General features: G+C 45.5%; 1 protein-coding gene across 1 annotated transcript in view; it reads right to left on the bottom strand.

Moving 5' to 3' along the window:
- ASCC2 (activating signal cointegrator 1 complex subunit 2) overlaps positions 1-25,065 on the bottom strand; it is a 482,405-nt gene that overhangs the window by 160,608 nt on the left and 296,732 nt on the right. The window contains exon 14 of the mRNA XM_085636044.1: positions 16,790-16,909. Coding sequence (XP_085492170.1) covers positions 16,790-16,909 — 120 coding nt within the window. The remainder of the gene's footprint in view (positions 1-16,789; positions 16,910-25,065) is intronic.

Raw genomic sequence — 25,065 nt, 5'->3', positions numbered from 1 at the left:
GGCCCGGGTGTGAGAAAGTGGCACTGTATATACTGTTCCCAAATAGGTACAGTGTGTACAGAGTCCACAGTCCCCAGAGGTTTGGCAGAGGTTAAAGTTAGATATAACCTTACTCTCTAAAGTGGTAGCTTGGTCGAGCAGTAAGGCAGTATCAGAGGACAGTTTAAAGCATGTGTTGTACACACTCAGTCAGCCAATGGTCTCACACACTCAAGAACTGAACTCTAGCCCAATGGTTTATATAAAAAATATATGGTCGTTTTATTTTAGAACCAACAATAGGTATCAAAATATACTTTCTCAGAATGAGATTCTTTAGTTAAATACTTTTGCAATATGCAATTGACTTTTGTAGGTAATAGTTACAGGTTGTTGCAATAGGCAACACAATTTCAAACACAATAATACATTGAGCTCAATGTGAGTTTTAAGTTATTTGCAATAGATTACTTTCAGGATTACTTTTCTAACTCCAGGACTGGATCCTAGATTCAGTCCTGGGACAGTTTTTGGAAACAAGTGAGTAAATTCGTCTTAGTAACTGTTGTGATTTTTAGACAATATTTTGCTATTTTAAAAGTTGACACTTAGAAGAAATTTCATAGAAAAACAGTCAATGATTCCCTATGGGAGAAAATTCAAGTTACGGGTAAAGTATGTTCGTTCTCGTTACTTTTGTAATCCAGGGCTGGGCTCCTAGGCTTAATACTGGGACCTCTATCTAAAACAGGTAAGTAATTACGTTTTCGCAGTTGGTACGATTTTTAAAGAATATTTGTAGTTTGCAAAAATCGACAGAAGAAATTTCACAGAAAACCAGTCAATGATTTCCTATGGGAGAAAATTGGGTTAGTGGTAAGTACGGTTGTGAGTACTTTTCAGGGTCAGTGCTGGGCACCAAGATCCAGCACTGGGATCTCTCCTAATAGCAGGTGAGTATTTCCGTTTTCGTTACTCGGTTGATTTTAGGTGAATATTTTAAGTATTAGAAACTCCACACTTAGAAGAAATTTCAGAAGAAACCAGTCAATGTTACCCTATAGAAGAAAATTGGGTTATCGGCTTTTGGGTAAGTACTCGACTGGCAGAGTTAAGGTTCTGGGCACAGACTCAGGGGTCTCCCAGGGTCAGGTTGGTACAATTGTTACGCCCAATGTTATACTATGGGAGGCAGGGGGGCCTTGGTTTGTGGCTGCTGACTAGCAGGCCACGCGGCTGTGGGAGCTGGGCTCCTGGTCACTTGCTCAGGGCAAATGGGGAAGTAGGAAGGAGTAGAAGTTACACTGCCAGGGCCACTCAGGCGGCTGGGTGCAGGGTGCTTTTGAGCCTTCGGGCGCTCAATGGATTTCAAAGGGAAAGCTCCAAGATGAACAAAGGCTGCAAGCTCGGGGACGAAGTTCTTCAGGTGCCACCACCACTTCGAGAGGTAAGTTGGGTAGTTGGAAGATAGGTAGGTACCCAGGAGTCGGGCACAGGGGGCCGCAGGGTGCCGGGTGCAGGGGTGCCTTTTGATGTCGGGAAATCCTACCCTCTGTTGATCGCGGTTTGGTGGTTCCCTGGTTCTGAGGCTGCAGGCGTCGTCAGGAGCGTCAAAGTGAGTCCTCGGGTGCCGGATTCGGGGTCACAGTTGCCGGGGGGACGTCCTCGGGGTCTTTGTCCACTCCGGCACAGGCCAGGCTTGGCGGGTGCAGAGTGTGCAGGGTTCGCGGTTCCGGGCTGATGCCAGGGGTTAAAAACTTGCTTTGAGCAGAGCCACTGCTCTTGGAGTCCTAGATGCTCAGAGTCACAAGGTAGCCAGGTCCTCCGGGGTTTGTGAGGTTGCTGGCCACAAGAGGTGCAGGGATTGGCAGGAGCAGGTTCGAGGGTCGACAGGCCAGTAGGGCTGGGGCCAAAGCAGTTGGTGTCTTCCTCTTCTTAGCAGCTGCACGGCACGTCTTCTTTCTTTTTGCTCTTCTTTCCTTTTTCGGAATCTGTAATCTAAAGGAAGGTTCAGGGTGCCCATAAATACTAGATTTTGGGGCGTTACAGGTAGGTTTGGAAGTGGAGGCTTAAACCACCAAGCTCTCAGGGGTGGGGTGTTGGGAGAGGAAAGTGGGGTCTCACGGGGCCGGGCGGTGGCGTCGTGCAATCATCCTGTCCACAGGAGCCCCTGGTTGGGCCTGGACCAGGTGCCCAAAAGGATGTCCGTGAGGGCTTCATTAAACGGCAGCAGGGGCTCCGAAGAGCTCACTGCCGGCTGAAGCACCTCTGTCAGGAGGATAGTTCTGACTGCCACCATAGGTAGCTCGAGGTGGAGAGCCTTGGCCGCCCTACGCAACACCACTGCGTATGACGCTACCTCCTCCGTAGCCACGGTAGGAGGAGACAACATGCCATGGTCTGGTGAGGTATCCAGACCACTGGCTTTCCCCAGATCCTCGCTCAAGTCCTGCTCGTAAGCCAACTGGTCGGTTAAAGGGTCCCCAGACCCCTCCCAGTCCTCCTCACCCTCCTCTGGCCGCCAATCTGGTCTCATAGAGCTAGGGTAGAACAAGGGCACAAAAGTACTAGTCAGCGTCAGATCCGTCTGACTCCGTGTCTACTTCGAGGTGGAGGTGGGGGTTGGCGTCGGCTGGGGACTCAACCGATGCCATGGTGCTGGTGAAATCAAGGCCGAAGCCGCCGAAGGCCCAGGGCCCCCAGCCGAGTCCGCGAGGCCCGAAGGTGCGCGGCGGAGTCGGACTGCCCAAAGCTGTCGTGCATCGCTTCGTAAAACTGACGTAGCTGGCCAGGGGTTACACCCAGGAAGGGGGAAAAACCCGGAGCCGACCCTACAGAGGAGCCGTGAGATGGGACACCACCCGCATCCCTCGTCGCGTCGGACGACGGACGGGGAGAAGTCGAAGAGCGAAGATGCTTCTTCAACTTCTTCTTGTGCTTCAACTTACCTGACCAGAGTGTGAAGACTTAGACGAAGAATGGTGTTGGCTCAGCGACCGGTCCCTCGACCTCCTCCGTGACCGGAACCTTGAGCGACGCGGAGCCGACTGCCAGGCCTCGAGTAACTTTCGGGACCACTCCTGCAATGACTTCTCGGCCATGGTCTGGCAGTTGGAGCCAACATCAGTCGGTTTAAGGAACCGCAGGCTTTAAAGCGGGCATCCCTCGTGCACCAGTAGTAAATAGACTCAAAATACGAATTTTAAAAAAGCTGAGAAGAAGTCAGTCAAAAAGTGACTGGAGGTACTGCTCTCTCCGGATCTGCGCTTGCTGACGCGGCAAAAGAAAGAAATGACGTTAGAGCGCAAGGGCGCCTCTATCTAGCTTCTGCGACGTCATCCGGGTGACCACGACGCCAAACGCGGAGTCGACCGACGCCACCTTACGACACGCAGGGGTACTGCAGACGAAAAACTTTCCGGATCCAGTCTGATGCCTGGGGGTAATTGTAAGGTAAGGAATCTATAACTAACTGTTTTCTTTCAGATATTAGACCTCAGTGTGACTTAGCAGACCCCACACCTCTCAACGCCATCAGACCCTACTGATGTACAAACGCTATTCACCACTTGTTGGGCCTGGCATAAACTCAGCAGAATGCTGGGGTACGACTCTTTACTCCCCCAGGCTGCCCTTATCCCACAATCCATGGTTTCCACAAACATCCAAGAGGCTCGCGCTGCGCACCCTCCAAAAGCTTCGCTTAAATACTTTCAGGGACCTGTTCCCAAACAGCCATGTCAGGGCACAGCTCGACTTTTCTCGAAATGCGGAACTTTCCTACATGGACAGATTCACTCTGACCGGTTTGCATAGTTGTATACAGGCAGTAATACCATCCTACCCTATAGCGCCCGCAAACCTCCCCCCCACACTACTCATAACAGACAGGGAAGTGTCACAACTGATCTCTAAACTATACTGTTCATGCCTTACCGAGAAACAAGTACATGATAGAGGAGACTGCTAGCGCTGGGAAGAGGACCTAGGGCACCCGCTTTCGTATAACGACTGGGCCTTTAGCTGCACGCAAACCAAACTAATATCACCTAATCATAGGCACAAGCTTCTGCATTTTTGATTTATCCATAGGTCATTCGTCACTCCCGCAGAAAAGGCCAGGTTTGACCCGTTCAATTCATCGCAGTGCCTCAAGTGCTGTGCACCTGTGGCTGACTTCGCCCACATGACATGGACCTGTCCCAGGAGCTCAGCACACTGGATCTCGCTATTGTACACATTATTGCTAATGATACCCTTACCACTGGTACCGTCGCCCAGAGTGGCCTTGCTGCGCATAGTCTCTGACCTCCCTATCTGCTACCATAAATTTATAGCCATCGCTCTGCTGCTGGCCAAGAGGGAAATTGTGGTGCATTAAGGAGACTGGTTTCATCCCACAAAGGAGGCCTGACTGCGGAGCATGTCTTACTGCGACATGCAAACCGAAATTTACTCTACATTACAGCCACCCGCTTTTCGTCCCAAGGACATTTGGCATTTTATCAAGCTTTTTTGCTCACAATACAGCCTGTCACCACCGGTTAATCCCCCCGTACACTGGCAACAACGCATTAACACCCTCTGCCCCATGTTCTTACCCTCCCTAACGCCACCACCCCGTGATACTCTTGCTAAGGACCACCCCACACAGCAGGATACTCTCGCACATAATGCAGTCTTGCTGCATATTTGGATAGTCCCTATCAACAGATTAACTTTTCAGGAATGCTCACACTGCCTCCCACACTTCCCCCCTCCTTCTCTTTTGGCTTACTTCTTTCCGGGTATTTTGAATTCTGCACGACGTTTGACATATTCTCTGTGGCTCCCTTGCTCTAGTACTACAAAATCGCAGTTTAGGATGAGACTTGCAAAGTTACACTACTGGTTAACCATGGAACCTCCACAGTAATTTAGACCTCTCCTTTACAGGGAACGCAATGTCACTACGACTTTTGCCATTTTTCTTCTCTGTAATTTCTGTTCTTCTAATAAATCATTTATTAAAAAAAAAACTAAAAAAAACATTGCAAATGGGTCAGATTCTACGCTAGAGATGTCAGGTGGAGAAATGAGGCCAGTGTCTGGCTAGGTATCAAGTTTACTGGCTTCTTGGGAGGTACAGAAATTGGTTCTCATCATCACATAGTTGTGATGTGTAATCATCTTGTGGCTTCCGGTCTAAGAATCTATATTGTAATGACAGCATGTCAAAATCAGAGTGGGGTTGGACTAGTGGTCGCGACGTTGAACGAGGTAGTGATGGATTTGCTACAGAGTCTGAAATGACTTTGGGGTCCTCCTCTGGAGTGGTAGCATGGGATCCTGGTTCACAATCCAGACACAGGTCTTTGCGCCTTGATGGAGTCAGATTAGGCGTCAGGCCCTGGAGGGGGTGGGGGAGGGATGGATCCACTAGTGGTAAGCTAACTGGAGGCCTCCTTAGAACCATCAGGCCGGAGACATGCCAGAGGCATCCGAAAGGGTACCAAAGATTCGCAACAGCCTTTCTGAAGATTTGGATCTGTTACAGCGTTGTAGATGGCCCGGAAACTCTGTCTGGATTGGGACTAGCGCGGGGGATCGACATAGAAGTGGGGATACTTAGAAGTACCCTTGAGTCTGTGTGACTTCTCCTGAAGAGAATGGTAGGAAGAAAGGGGAAGTCGTGTTACGTCTTAAGTTTCTTCTTTTTCGACTTGCCTGAAGACTTGGAATAGGGCTACTTCTCTCGGAAACGTGTCTGGATCCAGAACGAGCCGCATCCTTGACTTTGAGCAAGACCAGGGCTTCTGAGCTGTCCTGTGGTGCTTGATGATTTAAAGTTTGGCCTTCTGGTCCCAGATGATTTTCAGAGTCATTTGGGTGGATCATTCACACAGCGCATACTCATGCAAGGAGCCCAGAGACCGACCTTTTGAGGGTCTGTCACTGATATCAGTTTATGGCAATCTTTGCAGGACTTGAAAACTGTCATTTTATGGGGAGACAGGTCTCCCGCACACTGGAGAAAGTTTAGAAAAGAACACAGTACAAATGACAGAAATCGAGGTCGCAAGCTCTGGAGCTCAGAAGGCGTGGAAAGGAAGGAAATTAAGTTGATGCGAGGTAGAGGTGATTATAATGTGGCCCTGATGTCACTTACGTGTCAAGAGAGACCAGATGCAAAGGTGAATAACGTCACTTACTGGCGCACAAAGGAATTGTGCACAGAGTCCAGTGGAAGGTAGGCAGAGGTAAAAGTAGATAATACCTACTCTCGATTTTTGGTAGTGTGGGTGAGCAGTAAGTCTTTATCAGACGGTTTAAGTATTTATTGTACAAACTCAGGCAAGAAATGATGTCACAAACTCAAAGACTGAACTCAGACAAATTTGTTTGTATAAAAATATTATTTAGTTGTATTTAATTTTCTAGAACCAAGCCAGGCCTGGTACAGGTACGTGTAATAGTGCTTTGCAAGAATAATGCAGTTTAATACAGTTTGAATTCAGTTGAATGCAATTCGATTGGTGACAGTTAAGTCACTTGTTCATAAAACAGTTGGAATTACTTTTCAGGTACTATTGAGATTACTTTATACGTTACTTTTCTGATTACTTTTTAAGTTACTTTTTCTACTCAGTGTGATATGCCTAGATATCACACTGGGCCATTTCCTAGAGAAAAGGAAAGTAAATCAGCTTTGTTCATATGCAGTTTCCTAAGGTTTCATCCAAACCGACTCCACACTTAGAACAATGTTCAGAAGAACGCAGTCAATGCCGTCCTATGGGAGAACATTTTTTATTGGTTTAACAGTAAGTCCTTAGGTTTGGAGTTGGTTTTCTTGGGTTAGAACAAGGATTCCCCCAGGGTCAAGGATGCACTCTAAAAACACCCCCAGCGGCACTAGGGCGGTCGGGTGCAGAGTGCTTAGGCCAATGTTTTCCAATGAGAGACAGGGGGCCTCCATTTGCTTGCTGCTCACGAGCAGGCCACAGGGTTGTGGAAACAAAGCTCCTCGACTTAGGCTCAGGGCAAAGGGGTATCCGATGTAGCACACAAGGTGCACCCACAGCGGCACTGGAGCGACCGGGTGCAGTGTGCTGTTTTGGCATCTGGTGCCCTGTTGTTTTCAATGGGGATTCTCAGGTTGCAACAACCACTGCAGGCTGGGGGACAAAGATCTTCTGGATGCGACCACTGGTTGGAGAGGTAAGATGGGATGTCTTGGGATGCCGGGACACTGTTGGTTGGGCCATCAAAGGCTGTAGGATGTCGGGTGCGGTGGGGTGTCTTTTGGCGTCGGATGGATAAGTTACTTACCTGTAATCCTGGTTTCTCTTCCAGGGGTATACCCATCAAAGTCATAAGCATTGAATTATCCCCGCCCACGTTCGGGAACCCGGAGCATATAGCAATATTATATATCTATCTCTATCTCTATATCTATCTATCTATCTATCTATCTATCTATCTATCTATCTATCTATCTATCTATCTATCTATCTATCTATCTCTATCTATCTATCTATCTCTATCTATCTATCTATCTATCTATCTATCTATCTATCTATCTATCTCTATCTATCTATCTATCTATCTATCTATCTATCTATCTCTATATCTATCTATCTATCTATATATATCTATATATATATAGATATATATAGGTATAGCTGTTCGCTTTTGTTTTCACACGTGAACAAGGCTGCGTGCCGAAACGCGTTGTGTGAAATAAATCACTAAGACCATTCACTACTTCTGGGACTTTGTCTTACTTTACTGAGAGCATACTGGATTTTTGCATTGAATTGGATATATATATATACACACACACACATATAAAGGTGTATGGCCAGATAATAAAGTATAAACTACTTTCGACCCCATACACCTACATATGTATGCGTATATACATATACGTAAACATGCAGCCCCAACTAAAATAAACAGGGCAAACAGCCAAGATTACATCGGTTTTACTTGTATGACAATAAGTCTCTCAAGACTGTCTGTAATATAGACCATACACTGTAATGGTTTCATACAAGAATCCTTTATTTCCCAAAACAAGGAAAAAAAATGGTAATTGAAGGCAGTTTTGCCCATAGGCTGCATAAGAATAACTGTCTGAGTACAGAAAAGCAAACTGGCACTTTGCCTTTAAGGCTTACAAGATTCTACACACTTTGTCTTTAAGACCTCCAGGGAACATTCTGCTCCCATCATGCCCCACAGGTGACAGTTAGGTTAGTTCTTTTATAAAGGAGTATTAAACTATTTTAAACCTTGTACTAACATTGCTCGTCCGGGGAGGCGGGAGGGGTGCTTATGACTTTGATGGGTATACTCCTGGAAGAGAACCAGGATTACAGGTAAGTGTAACTTATCCTTCTCTTCCAGGGGATACTCATCAATAGTCATAAGCATTGAATAGAATAGCAAGCCCATACCCCACACTACGCGGACGAGCAAAAAACAGCAGTAGGAATAAAAAAAATCTGATACAGTAACAATAGGAAGTTCAACCAAACAGCTTTTTCAGAGATGCACGCCCAACTTGAGCATCTGTCTGAGCATCTGAATCCAAACAATAATAGCGAGAGAATGTATGAATAGACCGCCATGTAGCAGCTTTGCAGATTTCGGCTATGGGAATGTTCCTGAGGAGGGCCGTAGTAGAGGCCTTTCCTCTGGTTGAATGTGCTTTAGGCCGTCCCTGGAGAGACTTATTAGCGAACTGATAAGCCAAAGAAATGCAGGAGACTATCCACCTTGAGATAGATCTTTTAGAAGCTGCCATACCTGTATTATTAAGACCGTAGTTGACAAACAAATGGTCCATCTTTCTTATACCTTTGGTCTTGTCCAGATAAAATTTTAACACCCTTTTAAGGTCTAACGAGTGTAAAGCCCTTTCAGGAGGGGTAGAGGGATTCGGGAAGAAAGTAGGCAAGGTGATCCCTTGATTAATGTGAAAATCTGAGACAACTTTCGGCAGGAAACTAGGATGAGTTCTGAGAACTACCCTATTTGAATGAAAAATAGTGTAAGGTTCCTTACAGCACAAAGTCTGTAACTCGCTGACTCTACGAGCAGACGTGATGGCCACCAAAAAGGCCACTTTCCAGGATAAGTGTTGCAGGGAGGACTTATGTATAGGTTCAAAAGGAGTGCCCATCAACTTGGTAAGAACCACATTGAGCTCCCACGGAGGAGAAGGGGCTTGTACTGGTGGATACACCTTTTTTAAACCTTCAAGAAAATCTTTCATCACTGGCATCTTGAAAAAAGATCCTTGCGTAGAAGACTTGCTATAAGCCGTAATTGCTGCTAAGTGTACCTTAATAGATGTAAACTGCATGCCCGACTTAGCCAGGTGTAATAGATACGGCAAAATGACCTGTTCTTGACCTTTAACCGGGTCATGACCATTATTCAAGCACCATATGTAAAAACGCTTCCACTTAAAGATGTAGGAAGCCCTAGTAGAAGGTCTTTTTGCTTCTTTAAGAATGTTCATACCGTTAGCTGGCAAGTCTAAGTGTCCATACTGCAAGACTTCAGGAGCCATGCTGTCAGCCTGAGTGATGGAAGGTTGGGGTGAAAAACTCTCCCCTTGTTCTTGGACAGCAGGTCCGGACGGCAAGGCAACCTCCTGTGTGGGACTTCGGAGTGTTGTAGAAGGTCCGGGTACCACCACTGGTGAGGCCACTCCAGAGCGATCAGAATCATCCTGGATGTTGTCTTGTAGAATTTGGTGATCACTGCCGGAATGAGAGGCAGAGGAGGAAAAGCGTAGAGTAAGCTCTGAGACCATCTTATCAACAGAGCATTCCCGCTTGAACCTGGTTGGTGAAACCTGGACACGTAGACAGGGCATTTGACGTTTTTTGCATATGCAAACAAGTCTATGTCCGGCACACCCCATCTTTGAAAGATATCCTGAGCGATTTCGTTGTTTAGCACCCAGTTGTGTGCTTCTACGAACTCTCTGCTTAGGAAATGACATTTAGGATACCCGACATATGGACAGCCGTGATGGTGAGGTGTCTTGACAGTAACCATTTCCAAATGGCTTGTGCCTCCTGGGACAGAATTCTGGATCTGGTGCCTCCCTGCTTGTTCAGATAAAACATCGTCGTGGTGTTGTCTGTCTGAATCAAGAGGGAGCTGGACTGAAGAGACGGAAAGAAAGATTTGAGGGCTAGCTGGACGGCCCTCAACTTCAGCAAGTTGATATGATAACCCCTCTCTATGTCTGACCATAGCCCTTGTACTTGGAGGTGATCCATATGAGCACCCCAACCTTGCAGGGAGGCGTCTGTAACTATGGTCTGAGTCGGAGTCTCTTGATGGAAGGGAACACCTTTCATTAGATGTGACCGCTTTGTCCACCACCTGATGGAGTCTCTGGCAGGTTGTGGAAGAGTAATCCGATCCTCCCAACTGCCGGACGCTTGCACCCACTTGTCTTCCAGAGCCTGCTGCAGGGGACGCATGTGCAATCTGGCATTGGGGACTATAAAGATGCAGGAAGCCATGGACCCCAGAAGAGAGGACACTTGTCTGACCGTCGGGTGGTGTGACTGCAGGAGTTCTTGACATTTCATCCTGATCGATGAAAAACTCTCCGCCGAAGGACACACTCTTGCCACCACTGTGTCCAGCGACAACCCTAGGAAATGAATGTTCTGAGTCGGGTTGAGAATCGATTTTTTGAAATTGACTCTTAGACCCAACTTGCTCAGTAATTGGAGACTGTAGGAGAGATGCGACTGAAGCAGGGATGGAGTGGAACTCTTCAGGAGCTAGTCGTCCAGGTATGGATAAATGAATATTTTTTGTTTGCGGAGAAAAGCTGCCACCACTGCCATGCACTTTGAAAAAGTCCATGGGGCTGACTTGAGACCGAATGGTAGGACTCGGAACTGAAAATGGCGTAGAGCAACTTGAAGCCTGAGGAATTTCCAATGCTTCCTGGACACTTGAATACGGAAATAGGCGTCCTGTAGATCTATGGAGCACATCCAGTCTCCTTGATGTAAATGAGGGAAGATCTGGTGCAGGGTAAGCATCCAAAACTTTTATTTTCGGATATATTTGTTCAAGACACGTAGATCCTGAATTGGTCTGTACTCCACTGATGGGCCTCTTTTTTCGACCAGGAAATATCGAGAATATATCCCCTAGCGCCAATGATGAAAAGGAACTTTTTCTATGGCTTTCTTTTGCAGAAGAGTGTTTACTTCCTCGAGCAAGATGCGATGACCCAAATGGAGTCCTCCGCTCGGAGGAATCGATGGTGGAGGAGTCTTGAATCGTAGCAGATATCCATTCTCGACAATATTCAACACCCATTTGTCGTGGTTATATGTCTCCACTCCTCCAGATGACATGTTATACTTCCTCCTACTGGAGTGGCCAACGTATTTAGAGGAAGCAGTCTCTCATTGATTTGGTGGCTGCTTTGAAGTAGGGGCCTGTTGCTTATTGTTCCCTCTTCCTCTACCTGGTCTCAGCTGTTGAAAATGAGACCTCTGCTGCTGTTGTTGACCCTGAGACGACCACAGAGAGGCTTGCCCCCTTTGCTGGAATGGACGTTTATCATAGGAGCGAAAACACCTATGAAATTTTTTTCGTTTCTCAAGCCCCACAGCTTTCACCGTGTCCAATTCAGCTTTCATTTTCGCCATTTCCTCATCCGCATGCGGACCGAAGAGAGAGGAGCCATTGAAGGGTAGATTGAAAATCTTCCATTGAACTTCGGATTTAAGACCAGTTAAACACAACCAAGCCGAACGTCTCAAACAGATACCATGAGAGTACCCGTGAGCAGCCAGATCAGCCGAAACAGCAGAAGCACTTATGACTTGATTCGCCACTAGATCTCCCTCTTGCAGAATTTCCCGAAAATCTTGCTGATCTTCTTTTGGGAGTTTGTCAGCAAAACGGGTCAGAGAATCCCACAAGGCTCTGTCATACCTCCCTAGCAGAGCAGAGGCATGGCGACCTTCATGAAAGAGGCTGAAGTGTTGCTGCCTAACGAGTCCATCAATTTGCTGTCCTTATCCGGAGGAGCTAAGATGGAAGACACAGATGAGTGCGTCTTACTAGCCGCTGCCACAATGATGGAATCTGGAGGAGGATCAGATCGAAGAAATAATGGATCTTGGTCAGGAGCCTTGTATTTCTTCGCTATCCGGGAGGGCACAGACCCTACCGTCGCTGGTGTCAAAAAAGTCTGTGTTGCAAGTTTAATGATGTCAGGGACAAGAGGAAGCAATGGTCGAACTGAAGTGCGGCGATGAAGGGTCTCGAAAATCACTGAGGAGGAAACCGTCGGGACCGACATAGTAATGCTCAATTTGTTCGCTCCTCTACAGAGGAGCTCAATGAATGTGCGGAGGTCATCAATTGGTGAAACTCTGGGTGGAGGTGTTGCCGTAAATGTAGGAGAATAGTCTCTAATCGAGGACCTGGTGGAAGAAGACCATGTAGGAGACCTACGTCGACTTCTCTTCTGGGAAGAATGATAGGAACGAGATCTGTCCCTTGGACGAACATGGCGAGTATGTGGAGAGCACGATCTGCGCGGACTCCTCTTTCTGGAAGAGATCACCGTCGGAGATCTTGATTTTCTCGGTGTACTTCGTGGATCTCTTGACAACCGAGAAGGAGAATAAGTGCGGGAATCCTCCGACCCTGAACTACTAAGGGCCTTAGACTTCCTCCGCCACGTATCCTCACCAACCACCGGAAAGCCCTCCGGGGAGATCTGGACTATATGTAGACCTGGAGAAGATCCAGACTTTGAGGGCGAACGAGAAGCAGCTCTAACCTCCTCCGAGGCAACAGCAGGATCTTTTCCTCTCGATGTCGAGGGCCTCCACGTTGACCAGTGCTCCCCCCTTGACGTCGACCTCCTCAAAAGCGACCTCGTCTTAAAAGGGGACTTTGACGTCGATCGTCTATGGCGACTTTGACATCAACCGTTCTCGCCTCGACGTCGACCGCTCTTGTCGTCGCGGTGACTTCGACGGCAAAAGCTCTGGCCTCCTTGACGTCGACCGCCCTAGCCGTCGTGGTGATTTCGGCGGCGAGCGCTCTCGCCACCTTGACGTCGACTCCAATGCTCTCGACATCGACTGGTCTCGAGACCCCGTTTGCCGTCTGCAAACTTCTCGACGTCGAACTACGGTGAGGCGACGGAGAGTGTCTCGGCGTCGATGGGTGCTTAGATGTCGATGGATGCTTAGACGTCGAGCGACCCATAACTTGACCATACCTCGAGCCCAAGGTAGCACACTTCGACGTCAAGGCCTTTCTCGACGACGGAGACTCACGCCGTCTCAACGTCGGAGACTGTGTAGGCCGCTTCTTCGATGGCGGTAACAACGTCGACAGCGAGCAGTCTGGAACCTGCCGTTTCCTCGACGTTAAAGAGGCAGAATGATGCTGGCGATGATGTTCCTGATGAGAGAAGGGCTCCTGACCCTCAGGGCCACTTTCCAACCGAGCGGTTACTCTCTCCACTACAGCTTGGAGGCGAATCCTCTCTCTGTCGCGAAGGGTCCTTGCAGAAAACTTTTTACAATGATAGCAAGAGTCTATCTAGTGACTGGAAGGAAGACAGGCGATACACACCGAGTGTGGATCAGAGATGGCCATCTTCTTTCCACAGGCTGGACATTTGCGGAAGAGAGCCGGCATTCTGACAGAAAAACACGAAGAAGTTCTGTCAGAAAATGATGAGAAACCTTTGCCAGCACAGGAAGAACCGCAAAAAAACAAGAAAAATAACAATTCCTGACAGAAAAGTCAGAAAACTGTCGAGCTCAAGCTCCAGGATCCTCACAGGAGGAGCCGGAAAAAAGAACTGACCTAACTGTCACCTGTGGGGCATGATGGGAGCAGAGTGTTCCCTGGAGGTCTTAAAGGCAAAGTGCGTAGAATCTTGTAAGCCTTAAAGGCAAGGTTCCAGTTTGCTTTTCTGTACTCAGACAGTTATTCTTATGCAGCCTATGGGCAAAACTGCCTTCAATTATCTGTTTTTTTCCTTGTTTTGGGAAAGAAAGGATTCTTGTATGAAACCATTACAGTGTAATGTCTATATTACAGACAGTCTTGAGAGACCTATTGTCATACAAGTAAAACCTATGTAATCTTGGCTGTTTGCCCTGTTTGTTTTAGTTGGGGCTGCATGTTTACATATATGTATGTACGCATACATAAGCGTTGGTGGTAGAACTTCAGGGGTTGATGTCCGAGGCTGGGGATGGGGAGAGCGTGTCTGACAGGCAGGAGGTAGTGGGGAGTAGAAGGGGTGAGGCGGTGGGCCCTGGCCGCCCACACTTTGGCTCGGCACGAGGGAAGGTTCTGCTAGCTTAGGGAGAGGTTGGGCTCCTGTATCTTATTGTCGAGGGAGGGGGGGCGCATGGACGGAGGGGTAGGGGGCGGGGGCACACTGACACGGGGTGGGGGAGGGGGGGGGGGGTAGGGGACCGGGTGGGCAGGTTGTTCCGTCTCCTGGAGAGTCGGGTTGCTGCTACGGGTGTGGTGCTTCCTGGATGGGTGAGGGGGGTGAGATGTTTGTTGACTTGCTGATTTGGAAAACAATAAAAAATGTTTCAACAACAAAATAAATGTATGTACGCATACATATGTAGGTGTATGGGGTCGAAAGTAGTTTATACTTTATTATCTGGCCATACACCTGCATACATACACACACATACCCGTACATATATATATACACACACACACATCTACACACACACACATATACACACACACATACACACACACACACACACACATATATACACACACACACACACACGTATATATAATGCTTAGGACTACTGATGAGTATCCCCTGGAAGAGAATCTTCTTACTGGCTCCAGTCGCAGTCGGGGGGATCCTCCAGAAATGGGCTGCAGCAGTCGGTTGAAGACTTGAGGTAGGTCAGAGATCACCAGATCCCAGGTCAGGATCGCCGGGGGACCTCCTCGTGGTGTTGGGCAACTCATGATCAGGTGTTGGGTGAAGAGTGGTGCCGACACACAGATTTGGCAGAGCCAGAGTCTGTGGATGAGCAAATCACGGGCGACAAATCCTGATTTGGAAAGGCAGGGCAGGTTCTCCAGGTTCTTGGGGGCTGCTGGCTGCAGGACACACCGAGATTTCGCTAGATCAGGTCGAGTTCGGGACAGGCCGGTAGGGCTGGGGCCAAGTCAGTTGGTGTCCTCCTCTTAATCCTTCAGCACGGCTTCTTCAGTCCTTCTTCCGCTCTCTTTTTGTCTGAGGAGGCAAGGTTTAGGTTTGCCCCTAAATACTAAATTTAGGGGCGTTACATGTAGGGACCAATGGGTCCCTTCCTTGGGGTGGGTACACCCCCTATTAAGCCACCCTCCAGTGGGAGAGGGGCATAAGCCTCAATCTGGTTGGTGGGTCCACCCATCTTCAGGATGGCAGGGACTGAGAGTTGTGATTTGCCTTGCCTCCCCCACCTGAGGGGTGGGGTTGGCAAAGGTGGGCACAACTCTCCTCCTAAGTCTGTTTTCCCACAGATACTCCCACCCAAAGTGGTGGTCAGAACCGGTGGGGGCAGTTGTTGGGAGCAGCAAATGGCTGGTGCAGCTCACAAAGGCGGCAAGCCTTTGAAGCTTCCCCTTCGTGGACCCTGCCCATCCTGGGGGAGGAGCGTTGGCACCTCGACCCAGGATGTGCTTTGTTTCAGGACCCCGAGAGCAGCAGACTCTCAACCCAGGGGTCCAGAAACAGGTCTTGTAGTGGCAGCTGGCGAGCAGCCACTCAGCTAGAATACTAGAGTTACGTTGTTTTTCAGGGGCATCTGTAAGATGCCCTCTGAGTGAATTTTTCATTAAATCCCACACTGGCATCAGTGTGGGTTTAATGAGCTGAGAAGTTTGGTATCAAACTTCCCAGTTTTTATTGAAGCCATCATGGTGCTGTTGAGTCCGTAATGACAAACTCCCAGACCATATATATTCTTGGAGGGAGGGAGGGAGCGGGAGAAAGAGAGAGGGAGAAAAGAGGCAGAGGGGGAGGGAGAGGGAGAGAATGAATGAGAATGTACAGGGCCTCTACAGGTGGCACGAAAAGTGCTGCAGTCCTTAGAGGCCTTCCCTGGTCACAGTGCCCTTGGTAGCTATGGTACTTTTTACAAGGGACTTACATGTGGCCAGGGAGTTGCCAAGTGGGTTTTGCAACAGTACCGTTTAGGGCAAGAACATATGCCCTGGGTACCTGATTGGCAGGAACCCAGGGCACACTCAGTTAAAGTGCATCAACTTTAGGCAAAACGTGGGGGGCAACCATGCAAAAAGGGGCACTTTCCTACATCCAGTCAAGCACATAGGGGTATTCACAAGGTGAGGAGGTGATCATATATTTTTGTTTAAATAATGCATGTTACTTTGATAGTAAGTTCCTACTTTTACCCAAATCCTTTTTACAGATCTTCATAACCCATTTCCATTGAACAAATAAAGAGATGCCCATAACTTGGAAATGAGAATGTTACACAATAAAAGAGTGACTACAGAAACCCTCTGAAGGCCCTTTTCCATGCTCTGAAGAAGTATGAACATTTAAGAACTCACCAGAGTATCCCAACAAGATCTGTGAACCAGACAAAGAAGGTGAACATTGTAATAAAGACATCTCTAGATAAAAATGGATGCGACCCCACTGTGACCCAAGATTCAAGCTGCTACCTTAGAAGTAGAGGGTTCAGTACATATGAATTCAGTGCCCCGGGAAATTGAGGCTCCAAAGTTGTTACAAGGGACTCACTTTCTGCCTTTCCAAACCCGTGATGTGTCAATTGAGTCCCTGCTGAAGACGTCAAACTCATCGTCCTGGAAGATGTTGGCCCGAGATGCAAGGAGGGATGAAGGTTCTGCTTTCACCTGCCTGAAAAAACGCAAGAATGAGGAATCACAATTATCACCCTAGAGAAAAGAAGTCCTTACTTGAAACTAGATAGGCTCACAATGGAAATATGCAACCTGCACTACTATTTTGTATAACGAAATCTGTCTATAGAAATAGGTATATTCAAAGAGGCAACAGGGCGGAATGCTAGATATGCATCTATTAAAGGGAAATTAGCAAATGTCTTCTTTAGGCTTAATATTACAACATGCATGCCACAACTTGTAAACAATAAAGGTACTTATTTTGCTGCATATTAAGTTAGATAATGTCAAGTGAGGAATGGCAATTCTTTTCCTAAAATAAGGTCTCTGTAGTAAATAGAGAAAGTAGGGAAGTGTTAGGAAAAGCAGTAAAATCTTAAATGAACCCCTCGTTTCATTGCCATGACGACCCGATAACCAGATATGAACCTCTGCACCAGCTAAATATGACGACTATTGCAATTGTGCAAGTTATATCTCAGTTTTGTAGCAATAGTGTACCTCTTTTCCCCATACTTTACTATGACTTCTGAGAGGTACTTTCTGTGTGGAGTGCTTTGCAGTAATGTACACCTTACCCTTCTCACGTTTAAAAATTATCTTCTATCCTGCAAGAGACAATCCCCATAACCCAATTGCAATTTTTCTGCTGGTAAAGTATTAATCTCAAGCAAATAATTTAAACAGAGTGGAAAAGTGTGTTCTCAAACATGATGTTGCTTTTTAAACGGCTGCAAAGATGACACTCGATCCAGTTACAAAACATATTTTAACAGTATATGCACCATTAACTATGAATTTGGGAAGCTCTAAAGAATAAACTTCTCTTTTTTTAGAAAGAGAGAACACAAGCAACTTGTCACCCAAAAAAGAAGCTGAAGCAAGTCAAATTGTAAGCATTCTAACTGAAACTGCTGCATTTTTCAAGAAGATATGTTGGTTTGTCTCTGAAAACCCTAGACCCACCTAATCAGGTAGTTCATGTGCTTTTGGCAACAGACTGTACAGTATTTAGACTTGCAAGTTTAGCCTCAAAGAAATGCTATTACTGTCTCTGCAAATAATGTTCAAATTGGCTGCCATATTCGGAGACAATGAAAGCCACAATTTTGACAGTCTGCTTTCTAGGTCCAGAAATAGTCACCTTGTGGCCATTGACGATGGAGGGGGCATTGACTCGTTGATTGAAAGGTCGAACATACTTCTTTAATGGCTGCTACTTTTCTTGGGCCCCTAATGTGCTAAAATAATAGGATTTGCTGTGTACACCAGCACTCTCTGACCCTTAATGGAGTGTGGAAGTAGGTACCTCAGTCCTGTTGGCCTCCCTAAGGATCTCACGATCACAGAGAACACAGAAAGGACTAGTGAGACAGAACTCCCCTACTAGCAATGGATCCTCCACGTTCCAGGATTTTTTTGTTGTAATGAAAATCTTTCTGGGTCTTGCTCCAATGGTAACAGTCCGGCTCAAACTGACAGGAGACGTTCTATATAAATGGGAGCACAAGCAACCCCAAATATGTTTTAGTTTGATTGGGCCTCATCAGCACTCCAGTGACTCTCCCAACCCAATATAGACCTACCGCTACCAATCAAATTTAATGAGGCCAATTAGACAAACCCACTGCTGTTGCAGCTGCCACGTGCAGAAATAGGGCTTAGGCCCATACAAACAAATTCTCGCTCCATTTCAACATACAGGATAGCCCCCAGAAGGTTGTTATAGGGTCTTTAGGGAGGATGGAACCTGAAAAAAGAGCGTGATTCACGTATTTAGGGCTAAGTGAGAATGCATCATTAAACCATGCAGCATAACGATAGCTAAAAAGTAGAGCAAAGTTACATATTTTGCACTAAGTGCATACAGTCCTGCTGCACCACATTGCTGCATAACCATTGCAGGAGGTTTTGAATCCGGCATCTACTCCACAGTGCCCCGAATGACTGGCTAACCAGTTCTGCTTAACCAGACATCACCTAGCCTTTACAGTTAAAGAAAAGCAGAGGGCATAAAAAGCTTGAACCTGAATTAAGTAACAAGCTGAGCCTTATATAGTAGGAAGCCAGTGCTCGCCATGATATATGGCAGAAACTGACCCTCATCACAAAAACAGATTAACAAAAATCAAACCTACCTATATATTCTTTCATGCACATTGATCCTTAATGCAAATTGCGAGCAAGATGGATGCCCAGGAAGAGGAATTAACAGTGCCAATTTTAATACGACAGATCCAGTCAGCAGGGGGGTGCAACTAGCATCAAAGGTGGAGCACGGAGATGATAAACTATTTTAAAGGTACTGCTACCCTTCAGAGCAGTGTGAACCAGGCACCTGAAAGACAGATGATGTTGCTGGCACACTGTGACAAAAGTGCTATATAATAATCCAAGGACATTTAACAAGTAACAGCGCTCAAACCTCTTAAAAAAATGAAAGGCTACATTGCAAGGGCTACGAAGAGTTGTAGTTACTCTCTCAAATACCCACTTTTGTTTCAAGCATTTATCAGAAAAAGACAAACTGAAAGAATATTAGGCCAGGATAAGTGGTCATACCTTTATGAAATATAAAGAATACTTAACAGAGTAAGTCAGCAATCTCCCTTAAAAATATTTTCAAATATATGTTTGTGCATGGTGCATTTATAAGCACCCTGGACCAGTAACACTGATCACACATTTGTAGAACGAAAGGCTTACTTTTTAAGCAGGAAAAGAAAAACATTTGTTGGGTGGCTTTTGGCATGACGGTGCACGCGCGCAGCCATCTACATCTCGCAAAACATTTAATTAAGCAAGCTTAAAAATTAGTAATGGTTGCTTAGATCGCAGTAACTGCCAAATTGCAGGCGTCTAATATGCCTTCAAATTAAAAATATTTGGAAAAGTTACTGATCTGCAATTAGAAAATAGGAATGTTGGGAGCTCCATTGAAGACAGTGGCATAGCCCTGGGCTTATAATTGCTGTAATAAGCCTTCCGCTACACAATTTCAATGTTTGTCTTTATGTTCCTGCCTTTTTAATTTAGAACATTCTACCCTTATGGGTGGAGTTTTCTAATAGCCTTATAGCCCTTCTGCCTCAAGCTATACCGGTTGTTAAAGACCACCTGCAGCACAGGCCTATAACTCTGGTTCAAGGCCTTTAATTACTGGTATAGCCCTCGGCAGCAGGCTATAAGGCAAAATTCTTACCCTCATTCAGAGGAATTTTCACTCATTCATCAACCAATATGCAAAAATCTTTCACAAACGTTTTTGTTTTTAAAGAAATGGAGAGTGAAAAAGCAATGCAATGTTGACAAATAGGCTGCCGCTTTCCAGGTTTAAAAAAAACCTGACTGCTCCTTTGAAGAAGCACACACCACCAGTTTCTCATTATGCCCAGTCAGTAGCAGTTAACTCTGTTCCCTTAACAGAAAAATCATTGGCAAAGCAAATACGTCTCACATATTGTATTTGCTAATGGTTTTTGTGTGATTCTGTACAGCATGGGTACTCACAAACATTTTTCCAGGGGCGAGAAAGGACGGTATGTGGAGAGTCCGAGGGCCGCATTGATGCCAGCATGCAAGAGTTCAGGGGAGAATTTATGTAAGGTGGGTGTAGGTGAACAATTTACATTGTGTGGACTGTGAATCATGAAGTTATTTTTAGGATTTCATTCCATACTGCCCTCTAAAGCCCCTAGTCTCTAGAAGAGGCATAGATCTGACAAATGTGTTATGCTGTTTTTAGCCATGATCTATCTACTGCACCCTGGGTTAAGTCTTCCCAGTTGGCTATTGCTAACTGTAGTGAGTACAGTGTACGAGGAAATTACTTCATTAATTAATAAGAATCTTAGGCCTCTCAATCTCCTTATTCCTGGAGTCTCTTATCTGTAAACATTAGGAATTCTTATAAACAGGTGCAGGTAAGGTATTAAGAGCTATAAAAATTCTTTGACAAAGGCACTACCACTCTGTTGAGACTTGTATTGTTACCAGTGTTGATGATAACAGGAGCACATTGAATGATTTTTCTAATTGTTGAATGTAATATTCGCACACACACTTCTGTTATTCATTATGATTAGATCACTGTGTATTTTTAGATTTTTACGAAACGTTCTCTGGTTGGGCACTGTGTTCAGCAGGTCCTCTTAACATCCATTATATTTTGCTGATATCAAAATTACAGATGATAATACAGTAATCTGCAATGATGACTAGACTTTTACAGCAGGAGTGTTAACAATCAATACTGAAGTAACAGCGGAGAAGCGCCCACCAGATATTGAAGCAAATGCTATTTAAATTTGCTTCAATATCTGATTCCTTTAAGATCTGTGTAGAAACAGGATTGTTGAAAAGACGTGTACCAACAAGGGGTCATGTACAAATGACATTTCAAAACTGGCATGTACCAGTAGTGCTGTAACAATTTTCAGAGAGGGGGTGGTGCCATTAAGGTTACATCACTGAAGTCATAAGGGATTGTGAAAAATCCATACATCAAACAAATAACAAGTGTAGCAAATGTATTCAGTAGGAGAGTGATAAGGGTGTAGAATGTAGCTGGTGGTGCATTTTGGACAACACCATTGCAAATATATTACTAAAGCATGGTGGGGAGGCGCACTATCATTTATAAGCAACACATTTTCCACTGAAGTTACCACTAAATTTGCACAGACACAGTTTTACTGATTTGTTTATGCAGCACAAAAACAATAGTGTTTGGAAATTGGGTTTCAGCGAATATTTCATTTGTGGATCACCAAGTAATTTTTTTTACTAGCATCTTTGTTTCCACCACACAATTACAAAATAATGCTTCATTTCTAACTGTGGATATACTCTGAAATATCTGTACAGTTCATTTACAGGTATTTAAACAGTTTCTGTATACAAGAAAAGTATGACATCCTCCAGCTTTTACTTTCACACTCCTGGGACCCAGCAAGATTGTTGTATAGTTCAATTTACACAATCCTCTGAATTTGCAGTCAAGAGAAAGAACACCAACCTTCCTTTTAATAGAATAACCAGCAATTTTCCAGAAGAGATAGCCTGACATCTAACATCAGTCTTTGAATGCACTGCAAATGTGCCACAAAAAAAACTACATTTCAAGGGCTCTTTATTGCTTATTCACCTTCTGAACTGCAGCATGGTCACAGGTATACATGATTAATAAACCTGTAGTGCCAAAGATAATTAGAATCAGTCATACAAAAAGATAATTGTCCCAGGAGAGGAAAAGGAAAAGTTACTTACCTCAGGCATACAGAAAGATAATTGTCCCAGGAGAGAAGGAAAGGAAAATGCTACTTTCCAGTATTCATCTGTTCTTGGCATGTAGAGCTGTAGAGTTGTATACTTTAGCATAGATCGCCATCTGGTGTTGGGCTTGGATGTTTGCACTTTGTTTTTGTGAAAGAAGTCTTTGTAGTCACGAGATAGGTGATAGTGCGCATGGGCATCGACTCCATCTTCAGATTGTTTTTCGCCATAAAGGGTGATGATGGAGTTAATGAGAGAATAGAAGAGGATGTTCATGTGATGTATCCAAGTAAGATAACACTGCAACAGATAGAGGTACCCGGAGAGGTGGGTGGGCGTATAAAACTCTACAGCTCTACATGCCAAGAACATATGCATACTGGTAAGTAGCATTTTCCGTTCGAGGCATATGAGCTGTAGAGTGAATACTTTAGCTTAGACTATAAAGCAGTTTTTCCCCTAGCAGCAGCAACCTGTATCCGTTGCAGTAGTTTGAAAAAGTGTTCTTAATACAGCCTGGCCCACAGAATCTTGTTGCTTTGCTTGCACATCTACACAATAGTGTTTAGTGAAAGTATGCGGTGTAGACCAAGTTGCTGCTTTGCAGATGTCATCTAGGGGAATGTTCCCTAAGAATGCCATAGAAGCCCCTAGTTTGCTTGTGGAATGAGCTCTAGGGGGAATGGTTAATGTGCGATTAGCTTTGAGAGAGCCTATTTAGATGCATTTAACAATCCACCTTGCAATTCCTGTTTTTGAAATGGGATTGCCCTTGTGAGGTGGGGAGAAAGCTACAAATAGTTGTTTTGTGTTTCTAAAACTTTAAGTTTTTTCGATGAATTAGAGGATGGCTCTTTTAACATCTAACGTGTGGAGAACGCGTTCTGCCACTGAGTCTGGTTGAGGGAAAGAAACTGGAAGTTCAACTGACTGATTAAGGTGAAATACCACTTTAGGTAGAAATTTTGGGTTACGCCCAAGAACCACTTTACTATGATGTATTTGTAAAAATGGTTCTTGTATGGTCAATGCCTGGAGTTCACTAACTCTTCTAAGTGGTGTGATAGCTACCAGGAAGGCTACTTTCTAAGTAAGGAATTATAACTCACATTTGTGCAGAGGTTTAAATGGGAGACCCATGAGTCTGGTCAGAACTACATTGAGATTCCATATAGGAGAAGGTGGAACTCTAGGTGGAATTATTCTTTTAATCCTTCCATAAACGGTTTGATAGCGGGTACTCGAAACAACGACAAATGTTGTCTGTTTTGGAGGTAAGCAGCAATTACAGCAAGATGTAGCCATATAGATGTATATGCTAGGTTACATTTTTGTAGATGCAAAAGATAACAGATAATGTTTTGAATGGAAGCATTTAGCGGATCAAATTTGTTATTTGTACAATAAATGGCAAATCACTTCCACTTTGCTGCATAGCATGCTCTAGTAGTGGGACGTCTAGCCTCGTTAATGATGTTCATGCAGTCTGGCGGGAGATTAAGGTAGCCAAACTCTAGGACTTCAGGAACCAGATTGCAAGGTTGAGTTGATTGTGATCTGGGTGCCTTATCTCTCCATGGTTCTGAGTAAGATTTTTGGGGGAGAGCTGCAGCTTTTGAGGAGACACTACTAAAAGTTCCAACAGGATTGTGAACCATGGTTGACGTGCCCATGTTGGAGCAATTAGGATCATTGTGAGGGAGTATTGTTTGAGCTTCCGAACCAGTAACGGAATGAGCAGGAGAGGCGGAAAAGCGTATGCAAATCTGCCTGACCAGTTCATCCATTGCGCATTGCCTTCGGACAATGGGTGTGGATACCTGGATGCGAAGCTTGGGCATTTTGCGTTTTGGTGTGTGGCGAACAGGTCTATTTCTGGGTAGCCCCACATCTGAAAGAATGGAAGCAGAACTTGAGGATGAAGTTCCCATTTGTGGATCTGCTGATTTTGACGACTGAGCCGATCTGCAATCTGATTGTGTACTCTGGGGAGGTGTTCTGCAAGGAGGTATATGTTTTGCGGAATGGCCTACCTCCATATGCTTTGAGCTAGGTGTGAAAGCTGCAGAGTATGTGTCCCCCCCTGTTTTTGGATGTAATACGTTGCTGTCATGTTGTCTGTACGGATCAGGACAGCTTTGCCTACTAGGTGGAGTTGAAATGATTTTAATGCCATGAAGATTGCTAGCAATTCCATATAATTTATGTGGAATTGTTTTTGGTGAGGGGTCCATATGCCCTGAATAGTATGATTTTGGAAGATAAACTCCCCAGCCGGTGAGCGATGAGTCTGTTGTGAGCACTATCTGTGGAACCGGGTCTAGGAACAGCCACCCTTTGGAAAGGTTTTGAGTGTTCCACCACTGCAGAGAGCGATGTGTGCGGCTGTCCACCAACACCAGATCTGTTATCTGACCTTGGGCCTGGTTCCACTGATGTGCCAAACACTCCTGTAAGGGACGCATCTAGAGTCTTGCATAAGGGACTATGAGAATGCAAGAAGCCATCATCCCTATTAACTGCATGAACACTCGTGCTGGTAATATGAGGACTTGTATGGTGCTTATTCTGACTGGGTTGGGATATGCTAGAGCTTTTGAAGTGTTTATTGTAGCTCCTATAAATTGTTGTGTTGTGGACAGTTGGAGATGGGATTTGGAGAGGTTGACTGTGAATCCCAAATCGTGCAGCAAGTGAATATAGTTTTGTGTGTGTGTTGAACACAGCTGCTGTGTGACTAGGCTTTTATGAGCCCGTCGTCCAGATAAGGGAAAACCTGAATATGTTGTCTTCTTAAGTGAGATTCCACTACTACGAGGCACTTGGTGAAGACTCTGGGTGCTGTGGTTACTCCGATTGGGAGGACTTTGAATTGGT

This window comes from Triturus cristatus, chromosome 11, assembly GCF_964204655.1.
Source record: "Triturus cristatus chromosome 11, aTriCri1.1, whole genome shotgun sequence".
NCBI classification, from domain to species: Eukaryota; Metazoa; Chordata; class Amphibia; order Caudata; family Salamandridae; genus Triturus; species Triturus cristatus.
Note: the sequence above shows the minus strand (reverse complement) of the source record. Positions and strands in the feature narration are given on the sequence as shown.